Source organism: Equus asinus, chromosome 16 (assembly GCF_041296235.1).
Source record: "Equus asinus isolate D_3611 breed Donkey chromosome 16, EquAss-T2T_v2, whole genome shotgun sequence".
NCBI lineage: Eukaryota > Metazoa > Chordata > Mammalia > Perissodactyla > Equidae > Equus > Equus asinus.
Genome location: NC_091805.1, coordinates 8,985,018 through 8,998,303, shown reverse-complemented (window position 1 = coordinate 8,998,303; position 13,286 = coordinate 8,985,018). Strand labels below are relative to the sequence as shown.

General features: G+C 36.8%; 1 protein-coding gene across 7 annotated transcripts in view; it reads left to right on the top strand.

The window, feature by feature from the left end:
- PTGER3 (prostaglandin E receptor 3) overlaps positions 1–13,286 on the top strand; it is a 175,691-nt gene that overhangs the window by 21,227 nt on the left and 141,178 nt on the right. For all 7 annotated transcript variants that reach the window (XM_014867320.3, XM_014867317.3, XM_014867316.3 and 4 more), the window contains exon 2: positions 8,714–8,893. In XM_014867320.3, the coding sequence (XP_014722806.1) occupies positions 8,714–8,893 (180 nt within the window). The remainder of the gene's footprint in view (positions 1–8,713; positions 8,894–13,286) is intronic.

The following is a 13,286-nucleotide window of genomic DNA, read 5'->3' as shown; positions in this document are numbered from 1 at the left end:
TGAGTATCCAATAGATTTCAAAACCTTGTGTATGGCCTTAGGAACAGCCCTTCCCGAGGATTTGTGGGCACTAAGGCCAGGCTACAGCAGGTTTAGAAATAAATTTGAGGCGCTGGCCCCGTGGCCGAGTGGTTGAGTTCGCATGCTCCGCTGCAGGCGGCCCAGTGTTTCCTTGGTTCGAATCCTGGTCGCGGACATGGCATTGCTCATCAAACCACACTGAGGCAGCGTCCCACATGCCGCAAATAGAGGGACCCACAATGAAGAATATACAACTATGTACCAGGGGGCTTCGGGGAGAAAAAGGAAAAAAAAAAAAAAAGGAAAGAAATTTGAAGATAAGGAGGATAGACAACTCTTTTGAAAAATTCAACTATAACTTCTGGAGCAGTATATGTAGGGAGCTGAGAATTCCACAGAAGGTTTCATTTTCTCAAGGCAGGAGAAATTTATTATGTTGAAAAGATAATGCGGAAAAGCCAAAAGTTAAAGATAAAAGAGGAAGGAGATAATTGAGAAAATAAGGCCTCTGACATTCATGGTGGCTAGGATCCAGGAGACAGATAGAAGACACCTCCTCTGTTTGAACAAGAGGGAAGGAGGAACGGGTGGATGGAAGTGGAAAGGAGCTGCAGATGCTGAACTTGGTGGTAAGAAGGTGAGAGCTCCCCTCAACAGCTTGTTTCCTCTGTGAAGTGAATTAGGACAGTGGAGAATGTGTGAAATAGGCGCTGTGGTGAATGTAAGAGAGAGAAGTGCTAACTGGGAGTGAGATAAGTTTGAGGACCACGACTTCAAAGAGATGCCAATCTGCCCACATTCACCCGGTGTCGATCACAAGTACAAGATGTTCTGTTCGGATCCCCCTGTGAAGTGAAGTCCTCCCACAGCAAGATCCAAAAGAGAGCGTCATTTGGACATGAGACCAACTTAAATAAGAATTTATCATATTGATCAGAACCGCAATCATTGGCCTGCATTGGATACCAGCACAGGAAGGGATTATTTTGCATGTCGTGGCTGTACTGTCCATGAGATCACAGAGGCCAGTAATTTACCACTAAACGTCACATTCCCTTTAACAGGCCATAATGAATTTGATGATTAAGTTACACGTTTTGATCAATTATACAGTGTCAGACTGTTTACTTATTAGTTGTTAAATTATGCACACATTGACTACCTAGGAATTCAAGCTAAAATAACCACATGATGGTTCTAGGATGGATTGTGACACTAATATTTTACCAATAAATTATTTAATAGGTTATTGTTTATATCTAAGCTTCCAGTTACTTTAGACTTTATGCCTCTTTTCTAAGTGTGAAAATAACATGTTTATTTTGGAGAGTTTGGAAAACAAAGAAAAATATAAAGAAGAAATTGGAAATCACCCTAACTGCCACCCAAAGTTAACTGCTTCTGGTATTGTTCTAAATATATACACAGTTGTTTTTTTAATTGGATTATACTATGTAATAAACATTCTCTTTTACTTTTCACATCATGGATGTTTTTCCTTGTTATTAAATATTTTTCAAAAATCTGTTTTTTAATGGTAGCATTGGAATACATCTATGTTATGAATATCACACATATATTATGCAAATCAGTGGATGTTCCATAATTTAAGCAGTACCCTGTTCTTGGTCATGTAAGTTTTTAATGTTCTTTTATATTGAGGTGAATGTCCCTGCACATAAAACTTGGTCCACATCTCTGATTCCTTCCTTAACCATTTGGCAGCTCTTAATTGTTACTAATACTGTGGTTCTCAGAGTGGATAACAGTAGGATGAGCATTTTGGGTTTAAATGAAACTATATTTTGGCAGAAAAAAAAACTAACTTGAATCTTGGCATTTTCAAGGATGAATGTCCTTTAAACCTTGACAAAGACATATGGTCTAGACTTTCTCTTGACACCTAAGATACAAAGGTTTGAAATATAATAAAGGTACCTCTTCTGACATGTGTATCACAAAGCTCATCCATCATCTACCATCCAAGGAATGAATACTTTCTTTGACTTTATTTTGCTTTCCTCCTTTGAGCCAGAATTTGAATATTTACTTAGTTACTGACTTTTTTTTTTACTGTTCTAATAGAAAGATAAATATTTATCTAGACATACATACGTACCGAGCTATCCTGAGCCAAATCACACAGAATTTACAATTTAAACTAACTAAAAGGAGAGATTCTTAGGTGCCAAATAAAGTGGCGTAGGCTGCAGGCTTCCTTACAGTTTTGAGTTCCCTTCTCTAGTGATTGATAATGGTTCTGCATTACCAAACATTTATACACTGCAAATTTGAGGGTTTCTTTTTTTTTTTGAAACCACTTTGTTAGGTGGAAATTTAAGAAAAGCAGCATTATAGAGAACACATTCATTTCCTTGCAGTATTCCCCTAAGCATCCACTGTGTTCCTGTCTCTGAGAGTTAAAACCATCTCTTCTGGAAACATATGCAATAGTGCGATGGCCTGGGGCTTGGGAAGAGGTATGCTGTGTAAATTGAGGGCGTTAATTATTCTTATCGCATTTTAATTTTTGCAACTGCACTACTAGATGGAGAAGATATTCGGTAAGCATGTATTAATCATGTTTTAGAGAAGGGAGAAATAAGATCCAAAGTTACGCAACTGCTCCCCAAACTAGAAGCTGAGATGAGTCAGGTTTATGGCAGGTCCTTAGCTCTTGGTCAATGAGTTTGCCTAAGTCAGCTACTTCTAAAAGCTTTTCCCCGAATGCTGCATGAATCTCGTCCCTTGTCATCTTTCACTGTCCAATTTCTCCCTTTGTAATTCTCCTCTCTCTTCTATTCACCAAGAGAAACATTAGGGGTTTTCCATACAAGGAGTTTTGTCTTTCATTCTATACCTTTTATCTTTAGTTTCTTTTCTTTTTCCAATTAAACCCTTATTCATTTTCCAGCTTTGCCACAGAATTCATCATAAAAAACCTAACCACAGAAGTAGATGCGAGACGCCCTCCAGTCCCTTTCTACTAGTTAGTTTAACAAAGCAGAGAGTAAATGATTCGCTAAAGTCATAAATGGTGGCAGAGCCAGCAGTAGAATTTACTCCTGATTCTTAGTCCATTGTTGTTTTGAAAAACTTCATAAAATTATGTAATAGTAAAAATGAAATAACACAATTTCTAGTAACTTTTAAAAAACATTTGCAAGCTGTTCATTTCCAAAGTTTTCAGATAAGGCAGGAGGAGCTTCTGTGACAGAAGAGTCTAGAATGCCGAGATGTTTGACAATCTGAGAACAGAATTGTAACCAGACTGGAAAGACCTCAACTACTTCTTAAATCCACGGTGAAGCTTCTTCTCATGACAATCCTTCAAATTATGTAATTAAGTGGTTCAAAAGGCCCAGACTGGTTTCAGTGTATTCTAACGTAGTACATTTGTCAAACTATTGAGGGAATTTCCAGTAGAGCAGGTTATTCTGCCACGGCCTAACAACAGAGGATTATGGGAAACCACACATCATAGATAAAAACCGGCTCTGAGGGACGTTCTCTTACACACTTACATTAGGACTAAACCGGAAATGCGTAAAAGCCACATGATGGAGCCTAAGGGAAGTATCAATTTCATTCTCTCGCCTACAAATTAATTTTTCTGGGTTTACTTATTTATCACCTTCAGTAGACATTTATAACCTATAACACGAGGCACTTTTGAGCCAAGAAGGGAAGTAATGAAGATTTTTAAATATGTAGTTATAAATCCTGCTACAGTAAAATCAAATCCAAATGTAGAATATTAAAACAGTCTAACCAGTTGGTGGTTTGCACATTTAAAAGATCGTTATCTCTAGGGCAGGGACAAAGCATCTTTTTCCTTTGGGATGGAGTAGGGTAATCGCCTTTGATGCCAGGCAGGGATGGAGAGTTTAGGGGTCACTGATATACTTGTGTTCTAGGTGATCATAGGTGCACAAAGAACTCTCCATTCGTGCTGATAATCAGAGAGGCAGGAGGCTGGGGAGAGTCACATGGAACTTGTTCAATGAATTGGTCTCCCTGTTCCCTTGACCAGATCGTCACATGAGTGTTCAGAAGGAGGAATCGTGCGGAGTATATGTGCTTTTGCTAAAAAGATAGCCTCCGTGCTGGCCGAGCATCCTGTTCTTGTTTGTCCCTTCTCCCTTGTATAAGGAGTAGAATTAGACTAATAGGAATAATCAATTCTACGAGAAATCTACATATCCATACCAAAGGTTTTCTCCCAAAGTCTGAACATCTAAAAAAATATTTGCAAAATCATAATCACTGTTTAGCTCCTTAAATATGAGGAAGTCAACAGATGGATGCTAACTTGGATTTGTGTTCAAAATTTGGCGAAGAATTTGGAGTCCTACTTCCATCTCTGCTGCCATTTGGAAATGGCAATGTCATGCTCACTGCCTCTAATTCCACTTATCTTCATATTGCACATCTCATGATTTCTGGGAAAAGCTAGAGCGTCTCTCCCCATGGGCCAGCTATTGCTTACAGAGCATGATTTCATAATTTCATCATCACTGCATTGTCAATAGTAAATTGCGGAAATTACAGTGGACTAACCAATGTACAACATATGAAACCTGTCTTAGCCTAATAAAAATAATTTTAAATCATTAATTTCATCAAGATTAATTTTAAAATAATCAAAGAGGACTGTGTAAAATAACTGAAATCCCATTTTATAAATAGTTTTGTGATTTTTCCTGATTATAAAAAGTTGGAGAGATTCAAAAGAAAATTAAAATCTTACTTAAATGCATTTTTGGATCCTTGTAGACCAAGCTCAGAACACTTCCTGGAAGATGGTAAGTAGTCGAATATATTTAATTATTCGATGAGGCGAGGGCCTGAAAGAGCTAGATAAAACCTTTCCAATAGTTTATAAAAAGAAGAAAAGAGAATTAATCGGTGCATGTTTTTTCCTAAAGGCAACTGAATTGAAAATACGATTTTATACTTTTTAGTCAAGGACACTGAAATCTAACTGATGTCACGAGAATGACGAATTTATTTGTACATGTTGCGAATGTAGAAATTGAGATAATTTGGACAGGAGTTAAGATGAAGTTTTCTTTTACCTCATTTATATTAAATGTTCCTTAAGAAAGCGAACAAGGTAAGCAAACTACCTAGGATGTCCTATCTGTGAGGGAGAATGAATCGTTTTCAAGTTCGTACTGCCCCATCACCTCTCCACGTTTGTTGGGAGCTCATTCTGTGGATGGATCAGTTTTCTACTGTAGCTCGCTAACAAAATACTACTCACTTTGTGGCTTAAAACAACACTAATTTCTCTTACAGTTCTGTAGGTCAGAAGCCTGACATGGGTCTCACTGGGCTAATGTCAAGGTGCCAGCAACTTCTTTCTGGAGTCTCTGAGGAGAATCCGAGACTCGTTTCCTTGGTTTTTTCAGTTTCTAGGGGCCATCTACATTCCTTAATTCATGGCTTCCTTCCTCCATCTTCAAAACCAGCAGCATGGCACCTCTCTGACTTCTGACCACAGCTGGACAAGATTTTCAGATTTTAAGGACCCGTGTGATTACATTGAGCCCACCCAGATAATCCAGGAGAATCTCTCATCGAAAGCCTCTTAATATTAGTCACATATGTGAAGCCCTTTTGGCCATGTGAGATGCCATATTCACACGTTCTAGGGACTGGGACATGGATATCCCTCGGGGCCCCAGTGGGAGGTAGTGGTCTGTTCAGAGGACTATGAGCCAGCCTCAGAAGATATCAAGGTAACTATATTTATTTTAAATAAATTTGGTGTATAAAAATTCATATTTATTAATGAAGGGAATAATCATCAACTTCCTTTAAATAAAAGACTTTCCTAAATTATTTGAAAAGTTTTAATTTACATAAAATTTTTAAAATAATTTGATGACTAATAGTAAATTATTGCTTAACACTAATAATTCCATTGCCTTCCACAAGTCTATGTATTTTATATCCTTTAATTGCAATAACAATATACCTTTGTATACATAGTACTATCTTATATTCTGTTCTTTTCACTCAATTGCTGTATATACTATTATGCAGACAAGCCATATTTTATTAAGCTTTACTACTGATATTAGAGAGTTATATGCTTACATTTTCTTACTAAGATAGATAATGCTTCGTTGAACATTCGCTTATTCGTATAGCTGTTTTTTGCTTTTATTGAATAAATCCCTTGGAAAAAAAAACCTTTGGAAGAAATTACAGAGCCAGAATATGTGGCTATCTGATGGTTGACTACCCATTCCCTTCTTTTTGGTTATAGAATCGTAATTTTGTTCAGGTATTAGGTGGTAATTTGGTCAAGGACCATGGGTTTGTCCTGTAAGCCAAACTGGAAATTTCCAACTCCTTTGCCAGTGATTGGTTTAGGAATGACTTGTGACTCAACTCTGCCCAGTTAGACCACGTTGAAGTTTCTGTAGCTGGTGGGGGTTTGATCAGAGCTGGGATTTAGGATGCTGGGTCTGTGGTGTGTTGGCCTTTACCATCTGCATGTCTGTTATTGCTATGATTCAGATGAGAGAAAGAACTGAACTAGGGTGAGATTGGAACAAGAGCAAAGGGCATTGCAGAGGACGAGGTGAAAGAAAGATTCAGAGATGACTGTGCTGCCTTGAGCCAGGGTGACTGTGTGAGAATGAAAGAGCCATTGCTGGGATTGTAGGTTTGTGGTTTGAGGGTATTTTGGACGCTCGGGGCTTTTGACTTGAATTGAGATATGTGACCTGAGGACAGAGTATCCGAATAAATGTGGGACTCCAGAGAGACATTGGGTTCAATAGAAATGTACTGGGAGCAACAAATGCAAGCCACATAGATAAGTTTATATTTTTTAGTAACGGTATTTTTTAAAAAGTAAAAAGAAACAAGTGATGTTAATTTTAAAAATATATTTTATTTAACACAACATATAAAAAATTATCATTTCATTATATAATTATTACATACTCCAACATCTCAATTTGCTCCATCCACACTTCGAGTGCTTAATAGCCGTGCATGTAGAGAAATGAATTTAGGAGCCAGCTATAAAGTCAGCACCTTCTTTTGCTTTCCAATGTGAACCATGTTTGGGATGGTCCTGCTTTTTTTGCTATTATGAACAATGCTATGATGAACAGGTATATACACAACTCCTGGTGTAGGAATTGAGGATTGTATATTCCTAGGAGGAGGGAGGGAGGGAGCGGAGCAAATCGTGCCCAGTGGTTTTCCAAGGTGGCTGATTGCTCCAGTTCACACTCCCACTAAAAGAGTCCTCATTGCTCCACATCCTCACTAACATTTGGAAAAGTCACGTTTCTTCATTCTTGTCGAACTAGTGGGTACAAAATGGTTTCATATTTCGTCATAGTTTTCATTTTTCTGATGATTAATGAGCTTCAATACCTTTTCAGATGCACATGAACCTTCATTTTTTTCTCTTCTGTGGAAGTCACAGATATTTATTCACTCAAATATAAATATATTTATATTATATATGCCATAAAATATTATATTCATATGTGTGTCATAATATATTCATTCACAAATATTTATTGAGTTCCATTTGCTAAATATTAGCCTAGGTACTGAGAATATACTAGTGGGGAAAAAAAGCCCCAAATCCTGCCCTCATGGAGTTTACATTCTAGCGTGTGTTGGGGGGGGGGTGAGCAGGGAGGGAGAGACAAAAAAATAAAATATCATGTCACGTGATGTTAGTGAACTTGGGTTTAAGTCTGGCTCAGCCATTTAAAATCGTTAAACCTTGTTTTCTACAACTGTAAAAGGGAGATGGCAATAATATCTATCTTATGTTCTTTCTTTCTTTTTTGGGGGGGGGGCGGGGAAAATTAGCCCTGAGCTAACTACTGCCAAACCGCCTCTTTTTGCTGAGGAAGACTGGCCCTGAGCTAACATCCACGCCCATCTTCCTCTACTTTATACGTGCGACGCCTACCACAGCATCGCTTTGGCCAAGCGGTGCCATGTCTGCACCTGGGATTTGACCCGGCAAACCCCGGGCTGCCGAGGCGGAATGTGCGAACCCAACCACTGCGCCACCAGGGCGGCCCCTCTTATATTCTTTCTTAAATGCATATGAAGAACTTGACCTAGTGCCTGGCAAATTGTAAGGATTCAGAAAATGCTAATTATTAGCATTATTTATTAATTATATAAATTATATATAATGAATTATATATATAAATTATATCTATAAACGGATATATTAATTATGTAAATAATATTATTTTCCTCTTCTCACTTTTACTTTTTCTTTCGTAATTTTTTTCAGTTAGAACTACTGAAGTTTAAGATTAAATATGTTTTGATTTTGTTGAAGTGTTGGCTCTCATTTGAGGGTTGACCTATTAGTGTTTTCTGCAGCAAGACAGATGACTTTGGCCAATTTTGAGATGTATTTTCAAACTTACTAAATCCCAAGGACCAAGAGCCTGAGAACATGCACTTTTTAAAAAACTGCATCATGTCGAATAGGCAAAAATGTGGGGAAATCGGTAGAAATGTCTTATATAGTTCAGGGCTGTGTTCTGTGAGTATAAGTGTTGCTTGAATTAATCATTTCCATCCAACCACCAATTTATTGTAAACTGACAGTGTGCAAAGTACTGTGTCGAAGAGATGCATATGACCTTGCTAATCTTTGGAACAATTCTTTGCCCCTCTTCCTTAGATTATGATGTTGAAAATGATCTTCAATCAGACATCAGTTGAGCACTGCAAGATGCACACAGAGAAGCAGAAAGAATGCAACTTCTTCTTAATAGCTGTTCGCCTGGCGTCACTGAACCAGATCTTGGATCCCTGGGTTTATCTGCTGCTAAGAAAGATCCTTCTTCGAAAGTTTTGCCAGGTAGCAAATGCTGTCTCCAGCTGCTCTAATGATGGACAGAAAGGGCAGCCTATCTCATTATCCAATGAAATAATACAGATAGGAGCATGAAAGAGAACACGTAATCAACTTGCATGTTCACAGCTTTGGGCAACAAACAGCCCTAAACCTTACTGTGAATTTAGGCATCTCTGGCATGCCACTGTTTATACATTGAAGGAGAATTTTTAATATAAGGCTAAATGGTCTCAGAAGCATAGCAATCCCCTATGTGCCAAAAGTATTGAAACACAAACAAAGGAAAATATATTAATAATGGTCTAGTGTTTTTGAGTCTCTCTCATTTCTGGCTGAATAAGTGATTACTTTTGAGATGTTTTATAAATGGTCTTGGTCTGTGGTGGGGTGGGTGGGGATGGTTAATGTCCCAGTATGCTGACTACACAGGGGATTTAATGCATAGATCATCGAAGATAACGCAATGGTTTGTTTTTGTTAAGAGACCTTGGTCTTCTGTGTTCTCTTTCTCTCTCTTACTCTCTGTGTCACTCTTTTTCCCCTTACATTTTTTAAAAAGTTGAATTAGGATTAAAAAATATATAATGTACCCAGAATATTCGTTGGTACTGATGTTATTTATATATCACAGAATATTTAAATTACCTGTTAATCTTACAAAGTTTAAGTTTGGTTGGCTTGGTAATTAGGTTACTCATTATCTGACTAACAGTCAATTCCATTTATTTCAAATATGGCAGGATTTGTACCTATCCAAATTGCTGAATGTTCTTCCTTTTGAATACATTTTTTAATTCGTACAAAGTTGCAGAAGATTCATGAAATTGACCTTGAGATTCAGTGAAGTGATTTTTCAAAATGCTATTTAAGGACTGATTTGAGCACTAAATATGGATATGCTGGTTAATTATCTTCCCTGACTTTTCCACCAAAAGTATTTTCCAATCTTTTGGATATATAAATACTAACTCATTCTAAGAGCAAAAAATATTTTGAAGTTTCCATGAAGAATTTCCATAGCTTGGCCTATTTATAGAATAAGAAAATTAATAATATTGACCTGCTCCCAGCACTTTCTCTGCCCTCTCTTCAAAGTTGCTCTATCTATTTATTATTAAAATGTTTTTCTTATAGTCTATATGTATGCAAACCTTGATAGCTAAGCTTGATATCTTTGTGACACAAGTATGTCAGTACATTAAGTTTTGAGAACTGCATTTTAGAAAAAATATCCCCAACAAACACAACAGTCTTTTAAGTTAGACCTACCTAGACGAAATGCTCTTCATATTCTTTAGAGCATTCGTTTTATAAACTCGTTAACTTTTTCTCGTAAAGATCTTAATTTGCAGTTTTCTTTATTGCTTTCCTAGTTTTAAAAAAACTTGAGACTTATTTATATGTCTTTAGTGTAACTAGATTTTTCTTTGTGTTTAGTAGGCATTTAGGGAGGAATTAATTTTAAGAGGTACAATATATCTGTTGGGTTAATGAGCACACCAGCGTAGGTCAATCGGAAAGAAGCTTTAAACGGCCACATCAAATTGAGTGAGAAGACCAGATCTGCTGGACTGCTTATATAATTCATGATGGTTCTGCTAGTCTAGGTTTTGGAAAAAATGGTGATAAATAACCAGCCTAAAACTTCATTCTTAAATCTCTCTATGTCATAGAGTTGAGTTATCCCACAGATCCCCTCATGAGTGATGACACAAAACTACCTACTTTTTGTCAGGAAAAAAGTGCATTTAAATGACTATTATATTAAAGAGGCTTTACCTCTTGAGTGGGCCTCTGCCCCTCGATTATAATCAGATAGACACACACACAGTGTGGATTCCGGTGCTGTGAGGGTGGTGGGGTTATTCTTTCCAGCACCTAGTACAGCACTTGGAATCGAGAAAGTGTTCACTAAATACTTGTCCAGTGAGTGAATGAATAAACGTCGGCCAGAATCAAGTACACATCAGTGAGGCACCCGCCATGTGGTTGACGTGCTTCACGTTGCCACAGTCCATCAAACTGATAAAGTGAATAATCTCTCCTTATTTCATTATGGAAATTTGCATTTATCTTCAAACATGTAGTGTCATATTGCTGCACAACAAAGTGCTTTCTTTGTATTAATAATTTAAGGAACTGATATTTCCAAATGGTAATGGAGATTACTGTCAAAGAAATACCACTTTTCATCAAACTACAGAAGTACGTAAAGACAAAACAGCCTGAAACTTATCCTTAACCTCAAGATTAATTCCTGCCCAGGGATACATGGTAGGAGTGGATGAGTGGCAGTTTTTGAATAAGCTTGAAAAGGAGGTAGAAAAAGGAGAATTATGTAAATGGTGTGTGTTTTGTTTTCTAGGCAGCCATTTGTTAGCACAGGGAAACCCTGTTAAGAAATGTGAATCCCAAATGGTCTCAGCCTTTGGATGGTAGTGGAGGTTAGATTTCAGAGACGTCGTTCAGAGGCCCTGGTGCCCTTAGGAAGCGCACATCTGGTCATTGCAGAAGAGAATGTCCATTGCTAAGTTGAAGTTCATGGGCCGTTAAGTTCGCTCTCATGTACTTAGTTTATCCATGCATATATCTGAGCAGGAAAAAATACGTGCATAAAATATGACAATTCCTAAACTTCGCAGTATTGATAAAAAAAAAGAAAATAGAGACCTAAGAAACCACATGGAAAGAAATGAGTGCAATGTAGAAATACGTGTAAAACCAGTTGTAGTAGATTTTACAAAGCAGTCCTGATTTTCCAAACAATGAATTTACACAGCGATGCTGTGTCGTGGAAGAGAGTGACGACATGCTATCTGATGAGAACAGTTTACTTTAAAAAAATAGGTATGGTGGCTATCTTAAAAATATAAGAAGAAAACAAAATTTGTTATCTCAAGATTTACCAAATTTACCTACTGCTGTATTCCAAGATGTTTTAAGTAAATATAAGTGTTTAATCATGCCAGATTTCAAAGACAACGAATTAAAAAGTGCAAATTTGCCACTGTTTATCACTTCTTTATTATATAAAAGATCTCTCAACCACGTTATAGAAAGAAGCTGCAGAAGCTCATGTAAAAGTTACCTATAAAAGACACTGTGAGCACGCTAGCGTTGCGTAATAGACAAACCAAAAATTCTAAAACAGTATTTTAAAAGGGTGGTCAATCTGTGGCAGTATTCTAATATTAGATTTTTAAGTGGATTAGGGCTTTAATTTATTTAATACTGTTTATATTTTTTTTGGTTTTAACCCCAAATTTGTGATCGGCTTTCAATCTTCCCCACAACAATCATTGACTAGTTCTTTTGAATTGGGATTGAGTCAGAGACAGAAAAGGGGAAAATTTTGTTCTTCGAAATTTTAGGCACATATACTGCCTACTACTTTTCATACTTTAGCCCCAAAAGTTCTCTTGAAATATGAGAGATACTGGAAGATGAGTGACACAGAGAGGCTGCTGAGTATTTATTGCTACAAACATACTGAAAGCTTAATATGGAATAATGAAAATTTCCATGATTTACCTATACAAAAAATTTAGACCATCAACCATGCCAAATCTTCACAGCTGCTTGTTTATTGCTGGTTTTGTGCTTGTATGTGTCTCAAAATCTCTACAACTGAGGTCTAAATAAATGTACAAAATTGTTCAAAGAATCAAATTACATCATTTTAAAAGTGAAGAATATTTCATACCATGGCTAAGTCCAGAGGACTGTTTTTTGAGTTGCAATAAAATGCTTATAAGCGGTAACCTACATCTGTGATGTTTTAAAACACAGGTTGTGATAGAGCCAAATTACAAAATTTGAAAATCAATCTAAAACTCACATGCGCATTTGTTAAGAAGCTGGCCATCAGGTCAGTATTCTAAGATAACTAGCAGGTGGTGATTACATATGAAGCATGAAACAGAGAATTAGGGAAAAATGTTAAATTAAAACTCTATTGTATTGGTATCATTTATCTAGATACCAATTTCAGGTGAAAGTTCATATTCATCTGCATTACTCCCACCTAAAAGATTTGACTTTTATGATGAATTTGTATCTATGGTTATCAAGGAAAATCTTTCACATGTCTTCCCTGAATGTCCTTTCTGATTGAGTTTACCTTGAATAAAACTGAAGAAAGTCAAAAGAGTAGTACAGGGTGACTTTGTCCTCAAAGTAACAAAGAGAAAGCTGAGACTATACATATCTACGAAGGACTCTAACAAGTCTAGAATTAAGGCATTTTTTCAAAAAGAGATCAACAACTACTTTTCAAGTCAGATAGAAATGTCTTCAAAACATGCTACTTAACACTTCCTTTCTCACTCGCCCCTGTTCTGTACTCTTTTAAGAAATGAAAGAGCACAGAATTCTTGTTTTATATATTCTCTATTTT